The sequence below is a fragment of the Gorilla gorilla genome, chromosome 4 (genome assembly GCF_029281585.2).
Source record: "Gorilla gorilla gorilla isolate KB3781 chromosome 4, NHGRI_mGorGor1-v2.1_pri, whole genome shotgun sequence".
Classification (NCBI taxonomy): Eukaryota; Metazoa; Chordata; class Mammalia; order Primates; family Hominidae; genus Gorilla; species Gorilla gorilla.
In genome coordinates this window covers 100,578,028-100,604,499 of record NC_073228.2, presented here as the reverse complement: position 1 = coordinate 100,604,499, position 26,472 = coordinate 100,578,028, and the positions used below count along the sequence as shown (strand labels likewise).

The following is a 26,472-nucleotide window of genomic DNA, read 5'->3' as shown; positions in this document are numbered from 1 at the left end:
TGTTTGGCTACTATACTTTCAGGTAAAATTGGTTGATTAAATATATGTGTCTCCTTTCATGCCCCACTAAAACCCCTCAAAAACTCAGAGAAGGGATTTTTTATGGACATAAACTTATGAAATGGGGAGAACAGGAGTAGAAGCAATCACAAAAAAATTATGAAAGCAAAAAAGCAAATAATTTAGCAGACCCAAGAAAATGAAATGTTAATCCAGCAGCAGGGAAAGCCAAGAACTAACTCTTTCTATGCCTCAGAATTCCCCATGACTGAGGAATTGGCAGGCACCAAACAGCTTGAAATTGGGATGAAAATAGATGGGAAAATAAAAAAGATTGCTTAAAGGTCTATTTCAGAAGCAATCTTCCCCAGCTTCTCTCATCACTTTTTATTGCCAGAAAACCATCCCTTTGTCACCCAGCAAAGAGACTGAGGGTGTTTTCCCCAGAGACACCAGGCACAGTTAAGTGTGGAGGCTTCACACTGAAACATGGAACTAAGTGAGGCACAGTGAGTGCAGTCCTCAGGGTTCTTGTCCTTTTCCTCTGGTGGCTGGCCCTTTTTGCTGAAGATTGCAGGTCAGGGAGTCTTCTCTCTGGAATCCAACTAACCCAAGAGGAAAGACTTAAAGACTCTGGCATTGAGGTTTTCTCAACTCTTCTATCTGGCCAGGCCATCCTGCAGCAAAACTCACAGTTGCCAGTTCCCATTTAAATGATTACGGATTTTCTTTTCTCGCTCTCAAATGTGATCTAGCAACATGGATAACTGGAAATTTGAGGAATGTCTTTACCATGAGAAAAGGGACTGAACCATAGGGGAAAAAACACCATAGTGGTCACCTTATTTTTGCAGGAAAAAAAGCAAAAAATAAAAAAATAAATAAAACAAAACAAGCAAACAAATAAAACCCCCTAGCATTAATATTCTCAGACATGAGAAGATATAACCATAAGAGAAGAACAGGAAGAAATTAAAAGGAACATTTATAAAATAAAAATGATATTTTAGAAATTAACAATATGATGGAGAAAATAACTCTAGTTGAGAAAAAATTTTCAGAAATTTTGGCATAAAGAAAAAATGTAAATAAGATAAAGAATAATTTTTATCTGTCATAGACAATGATTTGGTGGTAATATCTGAAGGAAAGAGGATATTTAAAATTACAGAAACCAGCAGATTGTACAGCTTGAGATAAAATGAGAGAATAATTCAATTTATAAAGTTCTTTAAACATCAAAACATAGAAAACAGTAAAACTTTAAGTGTCAGAACATCAAGGCAGGTAGCAAGTTCTCAAACACTAAATTAAATGAGTCTTACTTCCATCACCAATACAGTGAAAAATCTGTTACATGAGGCTTATTAGCAAGTCATGATCTCAATGCACCTGTTTTTGATGAGAAGTGAAGGCATAACCTAGACTCACAGACTAGTGCAAAGAATGCCCCTTTATGTGAGTCAGTCCAGTTAGTCTTTACAAGCTCCATAAGGGGCAAGGTGGGGTGGACTCTCAACCCCTGTGGCTGCTTCTGTGACAACTCTGATTCAACCAAAAGAAATTGTTGACCAAACTTAATTTGCTTTTTCCTTCGTTTCTTATATTGCTGTGATTCATTTGGAATGCCCTTGAGGTTCTATGTGTTATTAGATGCTGGAAATATTTTGACAAGATCAAGCATACCCTAGCAACATGAAATAGAGAATTGAGATAGTTAAGAAGAAATGCTAGACTAATATTTCACTTTCCCTAAAATACGCATGTAGTTGAGACTAAAGTATTCTTAAAATTCTCTGCTTTGTTTTACTTCTAGGGTTAATCTCTGTCCGTGACTTGCAGAAGGATATAGAGCGTAGGCAATTGTTAAATAAATTTGATTCATGTATATCAATGATGCCCAATAGAATCACCTGGTGTGACCCATGCCACACCAATTAAATCACAATCTGTGGGCTTAGGGCCAGGGCATCAGTGTTGTTTTCAAGATACTAAGTGCAGCAATAATCAATAACCACTGATAAAGTTACTTCAATGCCTATTTATGCTTTTTAAATTTGGTGATTACAAAACATATACTTTCTTTGAAGCTATACAGATATAGTATCCAAATTGGTGATCACAATTGATTAGTTTAAGTAGCTTCATAATTGGCATGTGGCTTTCTTGACTAGGTTCCCAGAATCTAGATGTAATAGGTTGGGTGTTGGGGCAGGATGTAGAAACTGTTAACATTGTTCTTGGAGTGCCTGGCTGGCTTGAAGCAAAAGATTGATATACATAAGTTTTATTGGATTGTAAGAATAATGATCCTGTGTCTAGTTATGCATCTTCATAATCTTCATAGAAAGGTTTTAAAATGTACTTTCAGGGCATTATATTTAAATCCAGCATTAATAAGCTCTGGAAACAAGAATGGGCTATTTTACTCTTGGTGAGAGGGCCAGAGCCTTACAGATGTATGCATGAGCAAAGGATCACCTGAACCTAGTGATTATCTTCCTAATTGGCTCCTGGGAAGTTATGTATAAACATATTTTCATTGAGTCATTACTCTGTTTTTTTCCCCCAGGTTCAGTGGCATTTTCTCTGAAAGATAATAATAGAGCTACCCTAACAGCGGAAAATAACCTCCAGTAGTCTATTAGAAATGGTTACAAAAAGAAGAAGGAGAAAAAAGAAAAGAATGGAAGAAATGGAGGGGAAGACAAAGAGAATGAAGAGAATGACGGTGATGACAATAATAAAGAAGGAAGAAGAGGAAGTGGGGAAAAAGAAGCAGGAGGTAGATCAGGAGGAAGAAGAGGAGAAAAAGAAAGTGAAGCAGCAGCAACAGCAGCAGCAGTGGTAGGGTAAAGGCCAATGCCAGTTAAGGCTTTTCACAGCGCTCCTTACGACCTCCAAGGGTACCTGTAGAAGTTTGTAGATTCCTGGGCCTCAGGCCATTCCAGAATCAGAATGGGAGGAGCGATGCTTAGGAAGCTGCATTTTAAACTACCTTGATACTTAATCCACGTAAGTATTATGCATAGTAAACCATTTGAAAATGATTGTCCTACAATACGTTGGGCATTAATGCCAGGGATACTGTCCATTTAACTCACGTAGTTTCCAAGTTCCTAGTCTTACCAAAGCAACAAATGGTAATAATATTTTAGGATAACATAAACCTAGAAACATAGGGCTTCTGAGTGTAATCTAAAATCATGGACAGTTCTCTTCAATGCAAAGCAAAGAAAATGGCAGAAGACAGACCAATCATAATGACAGCTAGATTTTATTGAGTACTTACTATGGGCTAAGCCATGTTCTCAGTGCTTTACATAATTTAGTCCATTCAAATCTCATAAATAGTATTATTTCCTCTGTTTCATGAGGAAGCTGAAGATTCAGGAGCTATTCCAGGTAACAGTGCTGGTAAGGGGTAGAGAGGACTCAAATACTTACCTGCTTAAAATATTAAACATCAAACTATTCCACATAAGTGGAAGGTAGAAGCACTACAGACCTGAGTTCTGGTGTTAGCTCTGTGAGATTATCTATGCAAACTCTGTTAGCCTTGCTTACCTGTGACTCAGTTTACTTGCCTGTGAAGTGGGAATGGTAATAATGGTGTAGTGAGAAGACAATAGATGGAAATCCTTGTGAAAATTGTAAAGTACTGTATAAACATCAGTTATCATTATACTCCTACAATCATGGCTCTTGCAGGCTGGATCCAAACCTTCCCACAGGAAGCTGGGAAATGGAAATGAAGTCATTGTGTTACTACTCAATCATCCATAGGCATAATCACAGAAAGGCTGTTTCTAATACCAGGAGGTGGGCAAGGTGGAGTAGCAAGCACATTATAAAAAAGTGCCCCTTTTGACTATTTTCTCTGTGTGCCTCAGGATCTGACCTCTACTGATGTTGAATGTCAAACGTACTAATGCCTGCTTTCTTCATACTTTATACGTTTCCAGCATACTTAATAATATTGAGTTTACATAGTCCCTTTTTTTCTAAGGTGCCACTTTCAATAAATGTGTTTAGAGAGGGCAACTTTCTAGTCTTCCCAGAGCCCTTAAACCCATCGCTACTGATTCTCCACCAAGAAATCAGAAGCAAATTGCTCCAAGACGAAGGATCAGGTTCTCAAGTCAGATGTGTGAAGTTCACCCTGTGAGCCGTGGATAAACTACTTCACTTGCCTGCATTTTAGTGAACTGGAGTTAATAAAACTTGCTCTGGCTCTCTCAACGGGCTTGTGGGAAAAGTCAATTGGGAATGTATAGAATTATGAGAGAAAGAAAAAAAAGAGGAAGGGGAACACACTAAAAATTAGTGAGTAGGAAAAAAGGGAGAAAGAGAGGTGAGAATTGAGTGCCAGAGCTAGTCAGTTTTACACTTTGAAATCATCTCTCTGTCCAAGATGCCTCCCTACTCCAGAATTTGACAAACTTGTGTAAGAAACTATTATGTAACTAGGGTGCTATTTTCCCAATAAAAATAACTATCATTTACTTGTACCAGACAATGTTGTAAGTATGTTATGTATAATAACTTCAACAGGTAAATTACTATTATACCCTCATTCTGTAAATGAGGAAACCAAAGCAAAGACATGTTCAAAATGTGTCTGGATGTTCCCAGCTAGTAAGTGGCAGAGCTGAGAATCAAATCCAGGTGGTCTGTTTTGAGTCTGCTCTTATATCTGTGCTTAATGCTCTTTGAAATAGTGTTCATCTAGAGTTTGGGCACAGTTTATCAAATAGTGTCAGTTCTTCCATCGACTCTTAACTAGCCTTGCAAATAAAATTAAAGCCATTGCCTCTGCCTTTTCCAGCTGTAGAGTACTAGGAAAGTAGATGCTGGATCATCAACCATTGCACCCATGAAATACTTTCCCATACCTATTTCTTTCCTAGCTTTCTTAACGCCAAACCCTGACATTTCCCCCATGTGTATGTATGGCCCTACCCTAAATTATTGAGTAATTCTGACTGGAGAGTCAGAAGAACTTGAGTAGCCTTAAACGGACCCCCTCACCCTGCTGCCATTTATCCTACCCACCTCCCCCACCCACAAGTCCATCACTTTCCCAAGTCCATGGGCTTAGAATAAACTTTTGCTACCTGCTCCTCTCCTTGGCATGTAACAACTCAGACCTGGCCAATACATGTTTGCTTGAGTTGGGGCACCCACTGGGCTTGCTGGTCTTAGCCTCTCTCTCTTGCTGTGAGTAAACAGCTACAGCTGCAGCGTGGCTAGGTCTGAACAGTAGAGGTACAAGTCTACAGCAGGGTCCAAGGAAAGAGCTAGAGACACGGATGCTCACAGGAGACATGCAGATACCATAACTGAGTGGAATAAGGCAGGCATAAGAGAGAAGCTCCAAATCCTCAATTCTCTCTACTATTTTCCCCTTATAGAGTTAAGGATTTCTGAACTCCATTATAAGAAAAAAAAAAAAGGTGGGAAAAACAAATAATTGCAGAAATTCATACTTTGTCTCAGTGTCTGAGAATTGTAGGGGTCACTGTTTCCAGACTAACATTTTCTAGTTTATAAAGAGAAGCCAGAAAACCAGATTTTTGTTAGCTATTTCCTGAGTTTCAGTATCAGAAGCTTACTTAGAACTTTTAAAGTAACGTGCCGTGGGCCACTTCTGCTTTAGTACCTTTGTTTTCTCTTACAGTTTTACTGATTGTACAATTTTTTTGCCTGTCATAACTGGGATCAGGATTGGTCCCTCTTCTAACCATAATTAGGGACAATTGTTGAAGGTCTTCTTTCCTCTACTTGCTTACAACAGCTTCAAGGATTATATTATTTTAAACAACAAGCAGATTAATCCCTGTGTTCACTGGAGGGAGGTGAGAAACAAAGGGGAAGTTAGGATCAGTCCATTATTATTTATCCCTCAGTGGCACCTGCTAGAAAGCAACCCCGACGTGACCAATTTCTTACAGTTGGTTCGGGGGTGTGAAGCCTCCACCTTTAACTGTGCCTGATGTCTCTGGGGAAAACACCCTCAGTCTCTTTGCTGGGTGACAAAGGGATAGTTTTCTGCAATAAAGAGTGATGAGGGAAGCTGGGGAAGATTGCTTTTGAAACAGACTTTAAAGCAATCTTTTTTTATTTTCCAACCTATTTTCATCCTAATGTCAAGTTATTTGGTGCCTGCCAATTCCTAAGTCATGGGGAATTCTGAGGCATAGAAAGGGTTAGTTCTTGGCTTTCCTTGCTGCTGGATTAACATTTTATTTTCTTGGGTCTGCTAAATTATTTGCTTTTTTGCTTTCATAATTTTTTGTGATTGCTTCTACTCCTGTTTTCCCCATTTCATAAGTTATGTCCTTAAAAAAATCCCTTCTTTGTAGTTTTTGAGGGGTTTTAGTGGGGCATGAAAGGAGACACAGATATTTAATCAACCAACTTTACCTGAAAGTATAGTAGCCAAACAAATAGATACACTCTAAGTGTCTCCTGTTACTTGATAAGTTGAAGTATACTTAACACGTTTAATGGAAAGCTATGCAACCATTATAAATTATGCCAGTGAACAGTTATTGACATGGAAATATATCAGTATATTAAGTGGAAAGTGATAGGTTAATAGCATTAATAATAGTAGCAAACTAAGCGATTTCTCTGTCCTCACCCTTCTGCTAAGTATCTTAAATGGATTATTTCACTTAATCTCACAGAAAAATCTCCTGACATGTGGAATGAGAAGTTATGAATATCACAGACATAAATGTCTATTAAAGTAAAATTATTTTCATTTTCTCCAAAAATATAAATTTGGAGAGTATTACTACATTATGGCTCTCTGCATCATAAGTTTGTCAATAATTTTTGCACCAAAATATTATTTTTCAAATAGTAACTTTACAGTGGAGAAATCTGGTTGATGTGATACCATCTTAACCAAGTGATCAGAGATAACATCACTAGTAATTAGACATATGGACACCATGTACCTCCTGATACAAGTCAATGAAAATGACATAACATCACTTATTCCTACAAATGTTTAATCCCAGCCTAATCATTAGAAAACACCAGACAAACCAAAATTAAGAACCATAATATAAAATAACTGAATAGTACTCCTCAAAAGTTTTAAGGTTGTGAGAGACAAAGACAAAACATCCCAGTTTGGAGGAGACATAATAACCAAATGCAATAGGGAGTCTTAATTGAGTACTGGACCATAAAAGAAGATATACTAATAGAACAGTTGGAAAAATATAAAGGTCTATAAATGAGTTAAGAATATTGTATCAATGTTAATGTTTTGGTTTAGCTAATAGTAATATGGTTACACAAGATGTAAACCCCTGGGAAAGCTGCATGAACGGTATACACAAGTTTTGTGTACTGTCTTTTCTTAATTTTCTGTAAATATAAAGTTATTTCAAAATAAAAAGTTGGAAAAATAAATTATCTTTTTTTAGTTGGCCAACTATACTATATTCCATTCTGGGTGCCACATTTAAAAAATTCTATTAAAAGACCCTATCCGGACAAGAGCAAGCAGAATGCCAAAGTGTTAAAAAGGTTGGGGATGTTTAACCTAGAGCAGAAAAAAGTTAGGCAAGATATAACAATCTGCCTTCGAAGTATGAATTGCTATCATGGATAAAAGAGATTGAGACTTGTCAGTGTGGTACTAGAGGGCAAAATTAGCATGCTTGACTGGAGGTAGTAATGAGGAAAGGTTTTATAATATCATTATAAGGAAGGACTTTGTAACCATTTCAGCCAATCCAAACCAAAGAATGGGTTGCTTTGGGAGACCAGGAATTGCCTAACAACCTGATAAAAAATATCACAGAGGAGTGTCATGTATACCAGGCATGTTAAGTAGATCAGTGCGTCTCAAACTTTAATTGGGTATGAATCACTACGGACTCATTAACAATGCAGATTCTGATTCAGTAGTTCTGGGGTGGGGGTTGAGGGTCTGCATTTCTAACAAGCTTCCAAGTGATGCCTATAATGCTGGTATGTGAACAAGACTTTGAGAAGCAAGGAGCTGTATAATATTCAAGGTCACTTTTCAACACTAAAGTCTATAATTCTCATAGAAAGACATACTTCAGGAGCAGAGACAGCAGTTATGCACTGAGATTTTAATATGAAAATGGCAATGTTTGAGAGCATAGAGGAAGCAAGAGCATTGCCTGCAAGCAGAAGCAGGGATGCTCTGAAACTCACTCAGTAAATGCATATTTTAAAAGAACCTGTTAAAGAAAGAACCTAAATACTTGTATATGGCCACATTTCATTATCCATTTTCATTAGAAAAGATCAATTATTTCTAGCAAGTGGAATTTATGGCACTCACTGCTTCCATTTTAATAATTCAATTCAATTCTACATTAAATTCAAGATTTTGTGTTTATCTAGTTCATTCAGCAAAAATCCTTCATAATTATTCATCCACCTCAAAGCCTTTGCAGTGTATAGACTTTGCTTTTTTACTCTTTTACTTCCATTTCTATAGGTCAGAGCATCCCAACCAGTACAATAAAAGATGTCCCTCAAGATATTTGGTCTTCTAATCACTTGGGAAGGCCAGGTGAGTAGCTTGTTGCTGAGCTCTTGGAACTCAACCAAGTCGTGTCCACCACCTTGATGCTGTATTTACTTCAGCAACCTGCTGCAAGCATGTCTATTTCCATCATGTGAAAAGTGTCCGTGGATCTGCTGGAGGAGTTCATACTCTAAGTACTTAATTAGCATAGCACACCCACCAAAATTTGGTCACGGGAGGAGATATCATGAGAAAGTAATTCAGGGACTTCTGGCAGGTGTATCTTTAAGTGGTAACCCCAATATCAGTCTTTGTGTATACTAGATACTTTTCTCAATTTGTGGTAAAGTTGGTAGATGGTAACTTCTCTAAAAGGTGTGTGTATTTTCCAATTTACAATTTCAATATTATTTTGTCATACTTGACCTGTAAAATTTAGATGGATTCTGAATCTATATGCATTCTCATATAAAACTCCAATGATAAATTTGTCAAGAAAATAAAAAGAAAGACTGCTATATTATTTAAAATAGAATTTTGCAAAAAAGTTTCATTGACAGCAGCTATTAAGAATATAAAAAGATCATTTGTCATTAAAATGTTTTAATTAGAAATGATATATAGCCTTTTTAAGCATAAAACTTCAGATAAAAACTTATATTGGTGAAAGCATATTCAGATTTCTCAATTTAAAGTTATTAATATGCAATTTAATGTATTGCCCAAAATGTTATATTTTATTTTGTTATCATAATTGTATCATGTAAAGAAAATGTTATGAATTTCTTCACCCAGCTCCATACAGATGTCTTCAAATTTCCTCCAGTTTACCCAAGTGTGCCACACAAATATTGTTATTTTCTATGTTGGAAAACACTGCTATAGGTAGGTTTGCCCCTATAATGTGTTCTGCTACCAAAAATCTTCTAATTTAATTACAGACTAATTTGTTACACCTTTGAGTTAATGTGCAGTTAATGTTACCCATAGCAAACAGGCAAGTCTACATGATAACTGGAAAATGTTAAACCTACATTATTTCCTTACCCATTCTTTAACATCTCTTGAAGATCTAGGAATATTATTCTGTTATTCTGTGGGTCTAGAAATGTTTTTCTTGGCCCAAATGGTTACGCTGTGTCCACTTTGTGATAAATATTGGGTACATTGTTTAGTATGCCCAAGGGTATATGTTTTATTTCATAGTAACAAAATGTTTAAAACATTTGTTTCCTAAGACTAAAGAGATATGGTGATCTATAGATCTCCTTTGAGCATATTCTTACTTCCTGCTGTTAGTAGCTTCTTTTACTCTCCAAGAAACCTTAATGAATAAGCATTCATTAGCTGTATCACTGGGCAGTTGTGAGCATCATGAAAGGCATGGCAATCACTTGATAACTTATAATGGAAACACGTTCTCTTAATTTCTGGAGTATCCTGTTTTCTATATAAATTAATCACATGAATCAAATGCTATTAAAACCAACTTAAGGGTGATAATTGGCTCTTCCAATTTATAATATGAAATATAACACTGATGGGCCTGGAGGTCACTACCATGATCTACAAATCAGGGTAGGACTAGCCCTTGAAACAAAAAGTTAAAATGGATTCTAAATCTACTTGCACCTCTAGTCTTGGCAGAAATTTATTTCTTCTGCATGCCAGAAGTTCTGGCAAAGAGGTTCATAGGATAAAAATCAGACAATAGCAGATTAACTTACTGATATCTGTATTGTGTGGATGAGGATATTATCTTCTTTTAGTGAGCGTTTACTTTGCCCTGTTAGGTATATAAACCAAATGTTTATTCCAGGCTTATATGGTGCTCCATTTAAGACAAATGCCTCATTAATGAGAGACACGGACCCTATTGCCAACACTCTGCCAAACTGATTTACTTGAACAATAATAAGAAAGGGACAAATATGTTCCTCCTCTGACACATCTACCATTATAAAACATTTGCCCTGGGCTTCTCTTGCCTTGCTAGTGCACAGTTAGTGTCTGTCTGCTGTGAGAATGAAACACCCTTGAGAGCTTGAGGCCACAACTCAGGCCGAGGTGTGAAGGGAAAAGAAGACAGCTTACCCAGCCATCAACATTCACACATGTGGATTTACAGAACAGACAACATAGCTATCAATCGGAGCCCATTCCATTTCATCTCATGTGAGTTACATTATTGTAAAACACTTAACCATGTCACATGGCTTATTAACATTGGCATTTGATTTTGTAAAGATGCTTTATGTTTAAAGAAATTATGTAGTGCACATTTCTGCAAACGTGGAGGCAAATGAAAAATTAGCACTACAGAGCCTGATCCTCCACCAAGTCTTGTCTCATTTGCTTCTTGAAAGGAACATCTCTTGCTTCCTTTCTCCACTTGTTCATATGCTTTCTTTCCAACCTTCTCCCCTTTCTTCTATTTCTACAGCATAGATCGCGCCCTCGGGCGGTTGAGCTTTAAAAAAAAAAAACAACAACTTCCCAGGTGCAGCATACTCTCTCAATTTCACCTCCCGGCGATTTTACTTTTGGCCTGAGTCCAACACGTTCCCAAGAGCTGGACACAAGTTGTCACGATCATGAACCTAACCACACTCCCCCCTGCGGCCAATTTCCTATTTTGCTGTTCAAAAGAGGGAAATGCACATATCAAAAGGAAAACAGCTTGGTGCTGGCCAGCTGCAGAAGGGTGGAGGTCTTTGGTGCTCAGAAGAGAGAGCAGCTCCTGCGGCAGTCCTGCGTGTGTCGCTGTCCAGACCTCGGTGCTGAATACTAGGCACTGGTATCTCCCGCCAGGTGCAATCCCTCAGGGTTCGAATAGGCTCCACCATGGGAGACTGAACTCACTTCCCTAGGGTGAGGGGTGGAGAATTCATTTAGATGTTTGCTTGCTCTCCTCCCACAGGAAACCATTTTTCCACAAAGAGGCATTGTGCATTTTATGGGAAAGTAATGGCACAGCTCGAGTTCAGCACCAAAGTGAAGAGCTCTACTGAGGCACAAGGGAAAGTCGAGGTAAATAAAAACTGCTCTTTCCCTCCCTGAATCAACACAACAGCTTTTGGGATCCTAGATCCCCTTGTTGACGAATTCTTAAAAATATGTTTTTTTTTTTAAATCACATGATTAATCATTTTACTGATAAACACCCTAAAAGGTGGTGGTGGCGCTGGCTTTGCAATATCGGAGTATAACTACTGATATTGTTTTACTGAGGTTGAGAAACAAAGGGGAGGAGGGAAGTAAACTTGTAAACTAAGGTGGCTTGAATGGTTAAAAATTCATTTTTAAAAGTATTGCTTTAACATAGACATGCTTATTTTCTCAGACAATTTAGAACAGAATTTGGGCAGTAGTAGCTTCCGTTCTTCTCCTTACTCTCCTAGCCTCTCTCTTTGAAAGACCTAAGAGCCTTGTTCTTCATAGCAGGTGCTGATATCCAAAGGGCCATTATAAGAATCCTATAGCCTCCCCCCTCCCCGCCACACACATGAGATAATAAAGTAAATACAGAGAAAATGGATGGAAGGGAGGGAAAGCACTCCCAACCTTTGATTCTTGGTAGTTATGTTCAAGTGGGGCACTTCTCTTTGAAAAGTGAAAATGTTTCTCACGGTACAGAATTTATGGGCAGACAAGGAGCAGACTTAACTGATCCCAGCAAACAGTTCCTTCCTTTTCCTAATCCCTGGCTGCTTATTTTAGCCGCTTCTCCGCCCCGCCGGGAATACCATTCAGATCTTAGTCCAGGTAGATCTGACGTCAAGAGATGGCTTTCGTCGATTTGACGTGTAAACACTCATTTCCATTCTGGCTGGGAAGGGCTGGGGCTCCACTCAGCCTGGAGACCGAAGCGCTTCACTGAGCGCTCGCCGCCGCCCAGCCTCTCCTCGCGCGCCTCCTAGCTCTTCGCAGAGCAACCGGGAGCCAGGAGTGGTCCAGAGCCCGAGGGTGGGAAGGGGAAGTCTGTCTGGCTTTTCTCCTATCTTGCTTCTTTTTCCTCTTCCCTTCCCACTCGTGTTCAAGCGAGTGTGTGAGCTATGGAGCGAAGAGCCTGGAGTCTGCAGTGCACTGCTTTCGTCCTCTTTTGCGCTTGGTGTGCACTGAACAGTGCAAAAGCGAAAAGGCAATTTGTCAATGAATGGGCAGCGGAGATCCCCGGGGGCCCGGAAGCTGCCTCGGCCATCGCCGAGGAGCTGGGCTATGACCTTTTGGGTCAGGTAAGAGTTTCCACTTTCAAGAAACTTTCTGGGGCCCCAGGGGACTGGCGGGACTGAAGCGCGGTCTTCCAAGTGGGAGCCCCAGGTTGCACTCTCCAGAGCCCAGAGTAGCAAAGAGCAAGGAGCTGCTCCAGCCCTCGCCCCTGTCGCGCTTGGAGAGAGAGAAAGCTTGCATTATTTACTGTTTGGGTTGGGCGCAGCCAAGCAGAAGGAAGCCGCTGCAGCTGGGTAGGGCTTGTGCTTACTGTTGGCCGCTCTAGAATTGAAATCCGTTCCCGCGCGGTTTGGAAGAAAAATCCCTCCACGCTTGTTCAGGGAACTTGAGATACACTCAAGCTCTTACCAACCAAGCGCCCCCGGGAGAAGCAGTGCGCTCCATCCCCCGGGACTGAGGCGGTCTGCGTCAGGAGCCGGCTGTTGCCTTCTTTTCAATATGGCAGCATCAGATCCAAGTCCTGATGCAAGGAGCTAAGCAGGCTTGGGGCTGTCCGCCCTGGTAGCCTGTAAGGGCACGCCCAGGGCATTGGAAGAGTGCCAGCTGCTGGGACTCGCGACCAGGAGGTTGAGAGGCCGCGGAGTAGCCTGGGAAGCTGGGGGGAGAAATGGTGGGTGAAAGACACGGGACCATCTATCCCCGCGACTCTCTAGGGAGCTCCGGCTTTTCACTGGGAACTTATAAAGTCCAAGCTTCATAACTTTGCCCGGCCAGTCCCACTGCAGGGTCGAGATGCCGAACTGACTATGGGGAAGGGATCTATTTCTTTCTTGTTCTTCAGCCAAGTACGTAATCGTTTTCCCGGGAATTTCAGCTTATTGTTGCCTGTCCAAGTGAAGGCTTGGTCAATAGGTAGCTGGTTGGAGGTGGGTGGGCGTCAAGACATTAAGTGGGAGACTGCTTATAGCTGAGCGATTCCGAGGGGACCCTAGGGAGTGTGACTTCTAGTCTAGAGCTTTCCTTTCCTTGGCTCAGAATCAAGCCCTCGCCCCCTGCTTGGGAAGTTGGTCTGCATTGAAGCGTGGGTGGAGGCAGTTGTAAAACATTTTGGCGCGTTTTTTCTGGAGGTGGTGGTTGAGACGCCGCTGGAGTCACGGATGAGTAATCGGCGGGGGCGTTGGCGATTCTGTAGACCGAACCCTCTGGGGAATTCGCCTGCTCTTGCTAGAGGCTTCATTCTCAACTTTATAAACCAAATTGTCTTTGAAATGCCCGAAAGGAAAATCAATGCAGATTGGCTTCCTGGTGTCCCAGCAGCAGATGAGTCTTTTGCTTTTGGCCAGCCCTTGCCCTCGTGCCAGGCTCCGTGTTAGGGGCTGAGGAATAAGAGGAGGGAAAGAAACGCTCTCAAGTAATCAAGAATCTAGAGGAGACTAGCTTAGAGATAAATGATTGCAACTGATTGTAATTTGTGTAATAATAGAAGTTGTACTTGAAGTCTCAATATTCATTGGTTGAAGGAATGAAAGTAGTAGGGAATTTGGGAGGGGTGAATGAAAACTGCCCAAAGGAGAAAACATTTGCTCCGGGAAGAGGAGTCAGAGGTTGCCAGGAGAACATAATGAGATCGGAGAAGACAGTCTAGGCATAGAAAACAGCTTGTGGGAAAACAGTGAGACATAATACAGTTTAGTGGTAAGTCTGGGAATTGCACGCAATTATTAGGAATTTTTGAGACCCAAAGAGGGTATGAGTAGCAGATGAAATTGTGCTGGTGGGTACTGTGGACATCATACAAATCATGTATGACCTATGGGGGTGGACACTGGGGATTTAATTGTGTATTCCTTGAGCAGCTACTGAAAGGCTAAATAGCACTGGTAACCGTGTAGGAGGAGACTGGGGAAGACAGCAAAAACTAAATCTCTCTTCTTTTCCCCACCTGTTAGCTCTAGGCATGCATCTAAACCTAGACCATTCAATGTGAAAACTGCTTTTCAAAATAAATAAACATAAATCTTAATAGTAAAAAACAATACATCATCATTCTTGGGAGGATCTTTGGGTAAGGGATAGCATAGTCACAAAAGCATTAACAAATAGTGGGGGAAAACATCTATATTTATATATGATTTACAATACTATCTTTCCTCTATCGATTTTTAGTTAAAATGGCATTACTAACAAAAGTTTTAAAACAAACTTAACAAAATTATTTTATTAGAATAATAATTCTTTGTAGAAGGCTGATAGCACGTTCCTGGTTCTGCTTATTTCTCTTTTTGTTTAATATTACTAAAATTACACTAATTTAGCATTACTATATTGGGTACCTTATTGCCTCAGGATAAAGCTTGGATTAAGGTAGTGACAAGAAGAAAAACCAGTTGACAGCAGAGAAAACAGAGCTAAGCACTGGTGATCTTTTTCTGCAGCTGCTGATTTCTCTCCCCAGTTCCATCCACAGCTTATAGGAAGATTCACTGAGATTCAGGCTTGGAGCAGGGCCTAAGCTTCTCTATTTTAAAATTCTCTGGGCGATGAGAATCACCAATTTAAAGAACACGTTTCTTCTGTAATATACTGTTGTCAATTGTTTGTTTCTTAATTTTAAAAATGCAGGGTTACCTAGAGGATTTGGTGGCCTCAAATTTAGTACTGAGTAAAGGGAGACTAGCTCAAAAGAATAATGAATATAGTCCTAAATGAACCAAAGGTGTCAATAGATACCCGGAGAAGTATACACCCTCTAAAGTGGGACAACTGCCCTAAATGTAGCATGTTCTTTTCTGAAAGCCTTGAATTAGTGGAAAATCAAACGATCACTAATAGTGGCGAATAGCAATTTATCACTATGAATTCAATGGCTACATTTTATAACAACGATAATTTATTTTAGTGGAAAGTGGCACTGACCATAGATAGTATCCCAGGTGTTTGCCTGCTTACCACAAATAATTGTTCTTTGAACAGATATATTTGATTAAATGAGCATTTTAATATGATATTGTCACACATGAAAAAGATGTATTTCCTCCAATGTGTGTAAAATAGAAGCATCACTAGCCTCCTACTGTGAGCTAATGAATATACTGTGAACTCAAGCAATAATATTCTGAGGGTCATCTTAAGACCTCTATCAGTGCCTTCTTCATGAAGAATGTGGATGGAACTGGAGGCCATTATTGTTGGCAAACTAACACAGGAACAGAAAACCAAATACCGCATGTTCTCACTCATAAGTGAGAGCTAAATGATGAGAACACGTAAATACATAGAGGGGAACAATATATACTAGGGCCTTTTGGAGGGTGGAGGGTGGGAGAAGAGAAGGGATCAGAAAAAAATAACTAATGGGTATTTGGCTTAATACCTGGGTGATGAAATAATCTGTACAAAAAATACCCCGTGACACAAGTTTATCTATGTAACAAGCCTGTACTTGTACTGCTGAACTTAAAAGTTTAAAAAAAGAAAAAAAATATTAATTTCAGATACCAGGAATGGGCTTAATAAAAGTTGCCTATCTCTAAGTTAGCTGAGTTTTAAACTAGTCCATATATACTTGTTTGGGAAAGTGGATATTTATTTTATTTCTTTCCTTTTATAGATTGGTTCACTTGAAAATCACTACTTATTCAAACATAAAAACCACCCCAGAAGGTCTCGAAGGAGTGCCTTTCATATCACTAAGAGATTATCTGATGATGATCGTGTAAGTGTTGTACATTTGTCTTCAAACCAATACTCTAACTTATCTGCTTTCTTTATGATTTCTAATAAAAACAGAAGCATTTTGCAAATGTGGTTCTTTTTTATTGTGACCAAGATTGTTTATCTGTATTATTTCTAATTTCTTCCCATAAAATTATAATGGCACATAATAACAAGATTGGGTTGAATTGGTTGAGCCAAAGTTAATTTTACACATATATACGCAGTTTAATTATATAATTACATATATATCTAAAGTTAATTTTATATGTACACTCACAAATTCAGTCTAAGAGCATGAAAGTGAATATTTAAAATGAGAGGGCAGCACTAATAAAAATGTTTGACAATACAGTCAATCAACAACCTTTTATTAGGTACCTATTATGTACCAAACACTTTAATACCAATGTGGGCTCAAAGAAATACATCGGCCTTACTTTCAATAACATTTCAGTATAACTGAAAAAAAAGTCTATTATTTCTATTTGGTTTTGCTGTATAAGGAGCTAGTGTTTATGAGAGAACTGTAAATCCATGTCTTCATGAGGCAAATGTTTCCATAAGTAATCTATTGTTGGATCCAAACCATCTGATCTCTTTTCATCCTAATTTGTATCTTGGTTCAATGATTAGGTTACAGCAGAAATAAATACAGGTAAATAAGGTAGAGGCAGTTTGAATAGATAGCTAATGTACCTACTGATTTTGAAGTCTATTTTCAAGGTCAACAAACATATTAGAAAATGTTTACTATGTTGGGAGTGTTGTAATTTTCATACAGTTGCCTTTTCTCAAAGAAATGCCATACTGTAAGAAATTTATCCTGATTCGCCTGATATCTGTGTACATAATTTTTGTTACCTAGGACACCCTGGAGAATTAGAATGAGAGATCCTCTTGGTGAGAGGATTAAAAACATCCTTTCAACTTCCCAGGGGGAAAATATGTATATATATATATATATATGTGACAGAAAGGTGATAGAACTGTTGAAAGTAGATGAAATTCATGAGGACTGTAAGATAATTTGCCCTTTTATTCATTCTGAAACTGATAGAATTTTTAAAAGGAGAAGAAAAAGACAAATTATGAGGGTGGGGAATGGGAATGGCCTGGGTCACCAGTGTTCGAATGTAAAGAAACAACAACATCCTGACAATGCTGTATTAGGACCACGGACAGTGACCCTATAGCTCATCTACACCCACTGCTAGGCTCTTTTTTGTCAAGTTATTGCTTGATGTGGGAGACCAAATCAGAGGCCCTGGACCTTATTACAGAAGTTTCTTGTCCACTGAGGTCTTCCCTTACTCACTTCAAGGGAGAGAGCTCATCGTGTGTGGGCTCTGAAAAGCAGAATAACTTCTAGCACTCTGGCTAGGCTTAGTCCCCGGGCTAAGCAGAAGAGAGATTTCCTTCTTTGCCTAAATGCATGCCCTAACTGCATGCCCGTTAATGCACATAGAACTCAAACTGACCTGCCTTCTCATTTTCATAGGAGAAAATTGCACAGAATAGAGCATACCTAACTGTTATTCTTACTCAAAGTATCTCATGACAATGAAGATGGCCCATTCTACTCTTTATACATCCCCTTGATAGCTGATTTGGTGGGGGAGGGGTGGAATCTCAAGACATTATGAAAAAAAGCTAAGAATTCATTCTCCAGCACAGGTATAACTTTGTAAAAAATTAGCCCAAGAATAATCTTATTTTAGGAAACATTCTGGAACCATAGAAACTTGCATTGGAAGGTTGAAGTAGATGATCTTCAATGCTCTTTCCAGATCAAAAGTATTATTTATAATTAAGTACATGATACCTATAATGAATAATAGAAAGACACTACCAATTTTCCTCTATACCATTCAGCCTGCTCTTCTAGAGATTAATACATGATTCTGAGTTAATGACATTAATCATAACACTGTTTTCTACAATTGAATGTTTATCTGATCAGATGGCAGAGTGCCTCTTCTTATATCCCATTTCTAAAAAATTGCTCTTGGTTTTCATTTTATTGCTCTTTTTTGATGGAGGATAATATTCTTTCAAATCAGCCCTGTGAAATGCAGCAATAGTCTATCTTTAAAAGTCTGTTAATAAAATCTCCAAGTGTAAGTGACCCTCTACCTCAAAGATTAGTACTTATTCCCTAGCAGTCAGCTTCCAGAGATCAACTCAGATGATAGGCAGCATTCCAAGCATTGAGGTATTTTAAGCCAAAACAATTAAGCTTGAAAATACAAGCACTTTAAAAATAAATCATAGTGACTAATTTCTAGCTTTCAAGTTCTTCCCATTATTTTTAATAGGTTTGCAGTATATTTTTAATTGAAAATTGAGGGCAGTCTTAGTGGATGGTTTTATCTTTCAGTTGCAAATTATTTTTCGGTTTTTATTTTTGGAGCTGATTCACGAGTACTCTCACATTAACAATATTCCACCACACACTGAATTGTCATCATGCATACAGCAGAAAAGATGTGTTTGGGGTAGGAAATAGTCATGTTGCCAAGAAAAATAAGAGTATAGAATTATCTCATAATGAATATAACTACAAGGCAGCCCCTCACTCTCTCAGGGCTTCAAGTATAATAGGATTATGCTGTAAATATGGGGCAGGTAATTTTCGTATTGTCAGATCTCTTTGCATAATACATGAGACTGAATTAATGGTAAGTGTGCATGGTCAGTAGTGCTCATTCATCACCCAGGATCTGTGTCTCATATTAAATACTTTTAAGCAGAGGTCGAAGCACAGGGGAGGGAGTTTCAAATTTGCATGGATACAGCACCATTCTTACTTTATAAAATATTCGCAATTTCTACCTGTTGTATGTAAAGACAGAGAAATTAATCTATAAAAGCATTATAACAGCAGTCTCTTGGCTTGTTGACTCAATCCATAAAAGCAGACAAATTTTCAGCCATGGAGCCCTGAAACCTCAATATAAAAATGAGTATTATGGTCCATTTGCTGATGAAAGCAGACTGAACTTTTGCTTCCACTGTAACCACAATGTAAATAATTTGAGGGAATTATCATTTCACTGACTGCTTCTCCTCCCCCTAAAGGTGCACTTTACTGTAATAGAGGAAATATTTATCTCCCCAGTGGGCAATCCCTTCTTCTCACTGAGGTGCCAGTTTAATCTGTAGTCAAATGAAAATATTGCAGAGCTGCCTGAACTCTGATGGGAAGGGTACTGGAGATAGTTAGAGGAAGTATACAGAGGTAGATATTTGACTTTTGATTTTCTTGCTATAAAAATCCTTGTAGGTGATATGGGCTGAACAACAGTATGAAAAAGAAAGAAGTAAACGTTCAGCTCTAAGGGACTCAGCACTAAATCTCTTCAATGATCCCATGTGGAATCAGCAATGGTACTTGGTAAGTACCTACAGAAGGACTGTGTGGGTGGGACCTGGTACCTGGCTTCTTTATGTTGTTACATTTGCAACATGGATTTTTTTTTTATGATGGAGAATTTCATAGGGAGCTATATTGTCTGGAGATTAGGGCTGATGGGACCTTCTTGATCTACCTCTTCTGTTTTGCTGAGTAAGGATGTTGGAAACAGATATCTTTAGCTGCTGTGAAAAAAATAGGTTGTATTTTTTGTCTTCTTAAGTTTATTTGGGATAAATGCAGAAAAATAATATCTCGCAGGTTAGGGTTTCCAAAAACAGTACTTATGGCAAAAATCTCATTTGGTTAAAGTTATTCTTTAGAACCCTTTAAAGCACTCACAGAGTATAGTGAACATAATTTGGCATATACAACCCTGAATGACAATTCTTATATGACACAGATGAGAATCTCTGAAAGAGGTTAAAAGAAGGAACACAAGAAAAGTCTATTGCAAATGTCTAGACTTGCAAACCATTCTACCTTTAAGATAGTTACCAAATCCTTGAGTGGAGAAATTGTTAAGTGTTGCTGCCTACCTGCAGGGTGTCCTCTCTTCTGTTTAATGTTATGTCTGTATGGTAGTAGTGTAGGCTAATAGAAGGATTTGTTGTTGAGAATTTTATAAAAGATTATTTCTCTTGAAAAACACAAGCTAAGACTTAGATACTCTTGTTGCATAATGGATAGAAAAGGAGATCAGTTTCTCTTGACACTACGTTTTCTTTCTTTCTTTCTTTCTTTCTTTCTTTCTTTCTTTCTTTTCTTTCTCTCTCTCTCTCCCTTTCTCTCTCTCTCTCTCTCTCCCTCTCTCTCTCTCTCTTTCTTTCTTATCTTTTTTTTTTTGACAGAGTTTTGCTCTTGTTGCCCAGGCTGGAGTGCAATGGCATGATCTCAGCTCACTGCAACCTCTGTCTCCTGGCTTCAAGCGATTCTCCTGCCTCAGCCTCTGGAGTAGCTTGGATTACAGATGCCCGCCACCATGCCCAGCTAATTTTTGTATTTTTAATAGAGATGGGGTTTTGTCACATTGGTCAGGCTGGTCTCAAACTCCTGACCTCAGGTGATCCACCCGCCTCGGCCTCCCAAAGTGTTGGGATTACAGGCATGAGCCACCGCACCCGGCCTCTTGCCACTATCTTAAGTATTTGCTTATTGCAGCAGAAGAGACTTATCAGTTAACACTTGTGCATTTCCTGTGTGACAAACACTATTCTAAAATGTTTGATATGAATTAATTCATTTTGTTCTCATGATTGTCTGTGTTGTAGAAATAATAATTATGCCCATTTAACAGTTGGAAAAACAGAGATATTGGAAAGTAGAATAAGTTGCCAAAATCCATGGCTGCTAGTGGTGGGACTATAATTCACGACTCCAGAGTCCATACTCTTAACAACTACAGTCTAAAATTGTTCCTGCAACTGACATAGAGGCCTTCTTCTCCGACTTTGGCCAACAATCTGTGTATAGTTCCAGCCTCCTGTGATTCAGCTTCATATCAGCCTGGCAAATACTTGTCACCCCACCCCCCAACCTCTTTATGGGGAGGAGGGCACAAAAGCAAGAGGGCAGCTCCTTCGCTGACACTTTTGATTGTGGTTATTTATAGATTTCTTATTGACCCTTTCACCGGGTACCTGGCATTCTTTTACTGTCTCTGTCTCACATGCTTAGAAATGTGCTTATATCTGTGTTCCCTTGCTACCCTGTACTTATCTCCTGTACAGTCCCACACTCTGACTATCAGAAAATGTATTTGAAAAGGAAAACCCTGAATCTCCTCTCACAGACACTTACCCCCTAAATCACTCATACTTAAAAATAGGCAATCACATTGCAGTTCCTGAGGCAATCACAGTCTCCTGAGCATTCCAGGTTCTGCTTTTTCCTTTAGAAGAAAAATTCTAAAACATTCATGAACGACTATGCACCAGGCAATATAATGAGAGCTCAATGTGGCAATGGAGAATCAGGATTTGGGGGGAGATGAAAACATCGACTATCAAATAGAGCTTCCATAGATGAAAGGGTTGAGCATGTTATTATAAATGAAAGAAATTTAGGGATAAAATTTTTCAAAGCCATGTAGTTCAAAGAGAAGGAGCACAGGTGATTCATCTTTTCAAGTGATGTCCATTTGGGACAATCGGGAGAAGAGCAGCACTCTGGGGGTTCATTTGGCCCTACTCTCAACTTTGTTTTCTCATTTCACTGAATTGGCTTCTTCTAAAGAGTAGAGTGACCCAAGGAAAAAGAAAGATGGGTCTCCAGGTTGGAACTGAAGTGCCCATTTTGTAGCAAGCAAATGATGATTTTACCAATGCTTCTTTGTTTTTCTTTACCAGCAAGATACCAGGATGACGGCAGCCCTGCCCAAGCTGGACCTTCATGTGATACCTGTTTGGCAAAAAGGCATTACGGGCAAAGGAGTTGTTATCACTGTACTGGATGATGGTTTGGAGTGGAATCACACGGACATTTATGCCAACTATGTAAGTGTGTGCCTTCTCATGACTGTGACTTAGGGAGCTGTCTGTGCAGACACACAGTTAGGGCTTTCCTTCTTTTCAAGGGGATGCTGCTCTGGTGTCAGTCTCTGGGATTATGGGCCAAGGTTATGTCCCTTCTCCCACTTCCCACTAGCTTATATGAATTTATTTTGTACCAGTGGGCATTGAAATAATTCAGTGGGATCAAAAATTGTACAAAAGTATATGTGTTGGGAGAAGAAGGGGCAGTGCGTACACCAATTAAGTTACCAAAATCTGATGACTTTGAGTTGCTCAGTGTTTGGGGCATTAAAGTAATCAAATCCAGCCCCTTGCCTGAGATCATTGTCACAGTTTCACTCCTCACGTCTTTTATGAGTCTATATCCCTGACATTGTAAAATTATATGAATGTGATTCCTTCCATGCAAATCCAAAGTGAATACCACACAATGCACCTATGCCAAGCTGAGAAAGGAAAAGTTTTCTAGAAATGGGAAAATAAATAAATAAAAACAATTTGCTTCGTTGTTTATTAAGTTTATAATATAATATGAACATCATCATATATCTTAGGTCTTTAGATTAGGAGGCTGGTGTTTCATCTTTAAGATTATCCCTTGTTTTTCTCTCATCCTTTCCACCTATCAAACATTCCCCAGCTATAACACCAAGCTAAAGAGCCAAGGAAAAGAGAAGGAAAAATAGTAGCACAGAGTAGAAATTAGGAATGATTGAAATATACGGAAAGCATTGAAAAGTAACAGTAAGGTATGCGGGAGGCGTTTTAAGTGTAGCTATTGGGTTGGAAAAGGGAGTGGAACCTGGAAGCTTGTCTTGAATTTCAAGCACCCTCTCTCAAATTAAATTACATATTTACTTAGTGTGCCTTCGAGGCTGAAGGAGAGCACCATGGACCTGAGTCCCACCCTCAGCCACTTCTTTGCACCTATATTCATAAGAGAGATGAGTGTCAAAGTGTCACTAACTAGCTTTATGGCCTTAGGGAAGTCATTTAACTTCTCTGGACCTCAATTTTCTCATCTGAAAACTGAGATGACTGAACTCAGTAAACTAATTCCTTCCAACTCCAATATCCCATGAGTGCCTGTGAACCATAGGCTTGGTAACATTCACTGAGAATTGAATGCTGGCTCACCTGGCTGTGTTCATCATCTCTGCCTGGTTTGTGGGTAAAATAAATATTCAGTGACTTGGCCAGATACTCTAAAATGCAGGCTTTTGAGCTATCAGCCAGGATGGGAAGGCATAGGGTAAGAGGCTTGGGAAGTGATGCTTTTTTTTTTTTTTTAATGCTGCCACGGTGTTATATTTTGTTGTCTCTTTAGGATCCAGAGGCTAGCTATGATTTTAATGATAATGACCATGATCCATTTCCCCGATACGATCCCACAAACGAGAACAAGTGAGTAAATATGCATTTGTGTGAAATAAAGTACTTTACAGTGCTTTTATCTTGTTTGAGAAAATTATACCATACATTTCATCCACATTTCAGTGCTCAGGAAATGTTAATGCACAACATCCATACCACAATATTTTGTTGCTTTTAAAACAGAAACCAAAGTTTCTATTTTTATATTCCCTTCGGTTTATAGAAACATATTTTCATTAAACTTCTTACATTATGAAATTCTCCTCTCAAATGTTACTGAACTGTTGTAGCTTTAGAAAGAATGTTTGAGAAATAAAGAGTACACACTTTGAGCCCATCCCTCCCCTCAATTCCTCTATGAATCTTTTACTCTTAGCAACATGCTTTATGTTAGTCATGAAAAGAAATATATGTAAAGAAATGGATATGAACAATGCCCACAACTTCCGACGGTGGCTACAGTCACCCTCACCAGTTCTCTCAGAAGAACATGGCCAAACTCCAGACAAGAGAAATGCCTCTGAGGTCTGGCCCCTGAATCCAACACAGTCTCCAGGGCATTGAGCCAGCCGGAAGTCTCCTCCAGAGTTCCTGCTGCTATAAGGCCATAGGAAAGAGAGAGGAGACAGCACCCGACTCCCAGATTAACTCTCTGTCCCTTGAAGCCACATTATGGTGAGAGAGGCCAAGAGCCACAGAGGCCAAGAGCAAGATCTTCTAAAGTGAGAGGTGAAAGAAAGACCCAGAGGCAAGAGACTTTCAACTTCTCTCCTAGCCCCAAAGAAACTTCACCCTCTAGGCATGTGGACCCTCAAAGTGTCCATGCCCATGGGAGAGACCATCTTTGTTCATACCGATGTTCTCACAGACATCGAGGAGACATTCAAACTTTCCTCTTCATTTTCTCTACACAGAAGAGACTTGCACCAAAATGATCAAAGCCAAGGTCAAAATTAGGGCTTGTTGCTACAAGTGAGGATGGAAAAAGCCAAGCATCTAATAGCTCTTGGTATATGTCACATGAAGTGCTTCTTTATTCTCTCTGGATGGCTCTGTCTCTTGGACTGTTACCCAACTTGGGTCAGACAAGTCTGTCTCTGTCTCTCTCTCTGTCTCTCTCTCTCTCTCTCTCTCTTCCTTCCTCTCTCCCTCCCTCCCTCCCTTCCTTATTCTCCCTCAGAACTCCCAAGTGGCTGGTGCAGTAATATTGATCTAAAGTTATTTCTTTCTTTGGATGGTCTTCCCTCCAGAAAGCCAACAAACCCCAGGATGGGAGGCTGGGGTACATGGACTTGGCCTCAACTTCTGGGTGTTTATTTCTTCCTTGGGGAGAATGGGAGGCTTGTGGATAGTTCAGGGATATGACTTCTTTCAGTACCATTTATTTCGTTGAGGGTGAGTAAAGGGGTTAACCACAAATATCCCTTAGAGGTGAAAACATTCCAGTAAAAATACAATAGGAACCACTGGCAAGAGTACCTTTGGAGCAAAGTGGGAGTGTCTCGAGAGCTTACAGCAGACCCTCAGACAAACTTTTTGCTATATATCTGAAGCAGGATAATGCAGGACCAGTAAGGACATCTACTCTTTTGGGGCACAGCCTTGCAGTGTAGTTATGGCTTTGCCAATTCCCAGAGTAGAGGGTGACCTTGGGGAAATCACTTACCTCTCTCTGCCTCTATTCCATTTTCTTCCCCTAAACTGGGTGACAACGTACCTTCTCCCTATGTTTCTTAAATGAACTTCCTGAGGAAATGGGTAATAAGCACTTGGAATAATAAGCCTTCTTAGAGTGGAGTAGAAACAACTTTCATTCCACCCCCTTGGTTAAGACTACGGGAAATCTGTTCCCAGACACTTGAGGAGACTTAGATGGAGGCACTGGCTCTTTCCTAGGCAGTATATGGTCCTTCCAGGCAGATCCTGGGTCTGGCCCCAGGATCCAGTGTGGGTGATAACTTGTACGATGGCTGCATAGTGGGCAAATTCTTGATGAAATGACATTCTCTGGAGTTTTTCCAGTCAGGAGATGGAACACTCAGACCTTCCTCAAAACAAAGGGGATCTCACAGCACAGCATTTATAATAGTTGTTTTATATATATGAATATAATAATTAAAATAAAATATAATTTCCCTGACTCAGGGAGTTAGCTGCAAAGGCCCCAGGGAAGCAGCCCATATAATGCTATTTGTTTTGTGCCTGAAAGCCCTGAGCTTCCAGATCATAGCCTGCTGTGAATCTTCCACACAGCATTGAGAGAGCATGTCATAGCCCAACAGTTAAGAGCAGACTTGGGAGCCAAATTTAGGTCAAATTTTAGATCTGCCACTTAGTAGTTGGGTGATCTTGAGCAAATTATTTAACTTCTTTGTGCTTAAGTTTTATCATCTTTTGAAAAAGAATCTCTACTTCGTTGAGTTAGAGGTATTAAGTGAGTGTATATATATATAGAGAGAGAGAGAGGGAGAGAGAGAGAGGGAGAGAGAGAGAGAGAGAGGTATTAAGTGAGTTTATATATATATATATATAATAAGTATTATATAACATATATAATACTTCATTGAGTTAGGGGTTTAAGTGAGGTTATATATATATATCTCACTTAATATATATATACATATAAACTCATTTAATACCTCTAACTTAATGAGGTAGATTATTTATCTATATCTATATCTGTATATCTGGCATTTAAACAAATTTATTTGTTTAAAAATTATTCCACAAGATAGTTAAATACTACCCTTATTCTGGTT

At 39.2% G+C, this 26,472-nt stretch overlaps 1 protein-coding gene across 2 annotated transcripts in view; it reads left to right on the top strand.

The window, feature by feature from the left end:
- Nucleotides 1–12,315: 12,315 nt before the first annotated feature.
- PCSK1 (proprotein convertase subtilisin/kexin type 1) overlaps nucleotides 12,316–26,472 on the top strand; it is a 42,625-nt gene continuing 28,468 nt past the window's right edge. Inside the window, exons 1-5 of one of the 2 annotated variants that reach the window (XM_004042287.4) lie at nucleotides 12,316–12,762; nucleotides 16,308–16,412; nucleotides 19,698–19,808; nucleotides 22,175–22,321; nucleotides 23,667–23,743. In XM_004042287.4, the coding sequence (XP_004042335.3) occupies nucleotides 12,583–12,762; nucleotides 16,308–16,412; nucleotides 19,698–19,808; nucleotides 22,175–22,321; nucleotides 23,667–23,743 (620 nt within the window). In that variant the 5' untranslated portion in view covers nucleotides 12,316–12,582. Of the gene's footprint in view, nucleotides 12,763–12,874; nucleotides 13,543–16,307; nucleotides 16,413–19,697; nucleotides 19,809–22,174; nucleotides 22,322–23,666; nucleotides 23,744–26,472 lie in introns of those variants that run through there. The other variant, XM_055387210.2, reaches the window with a different exon arrangement.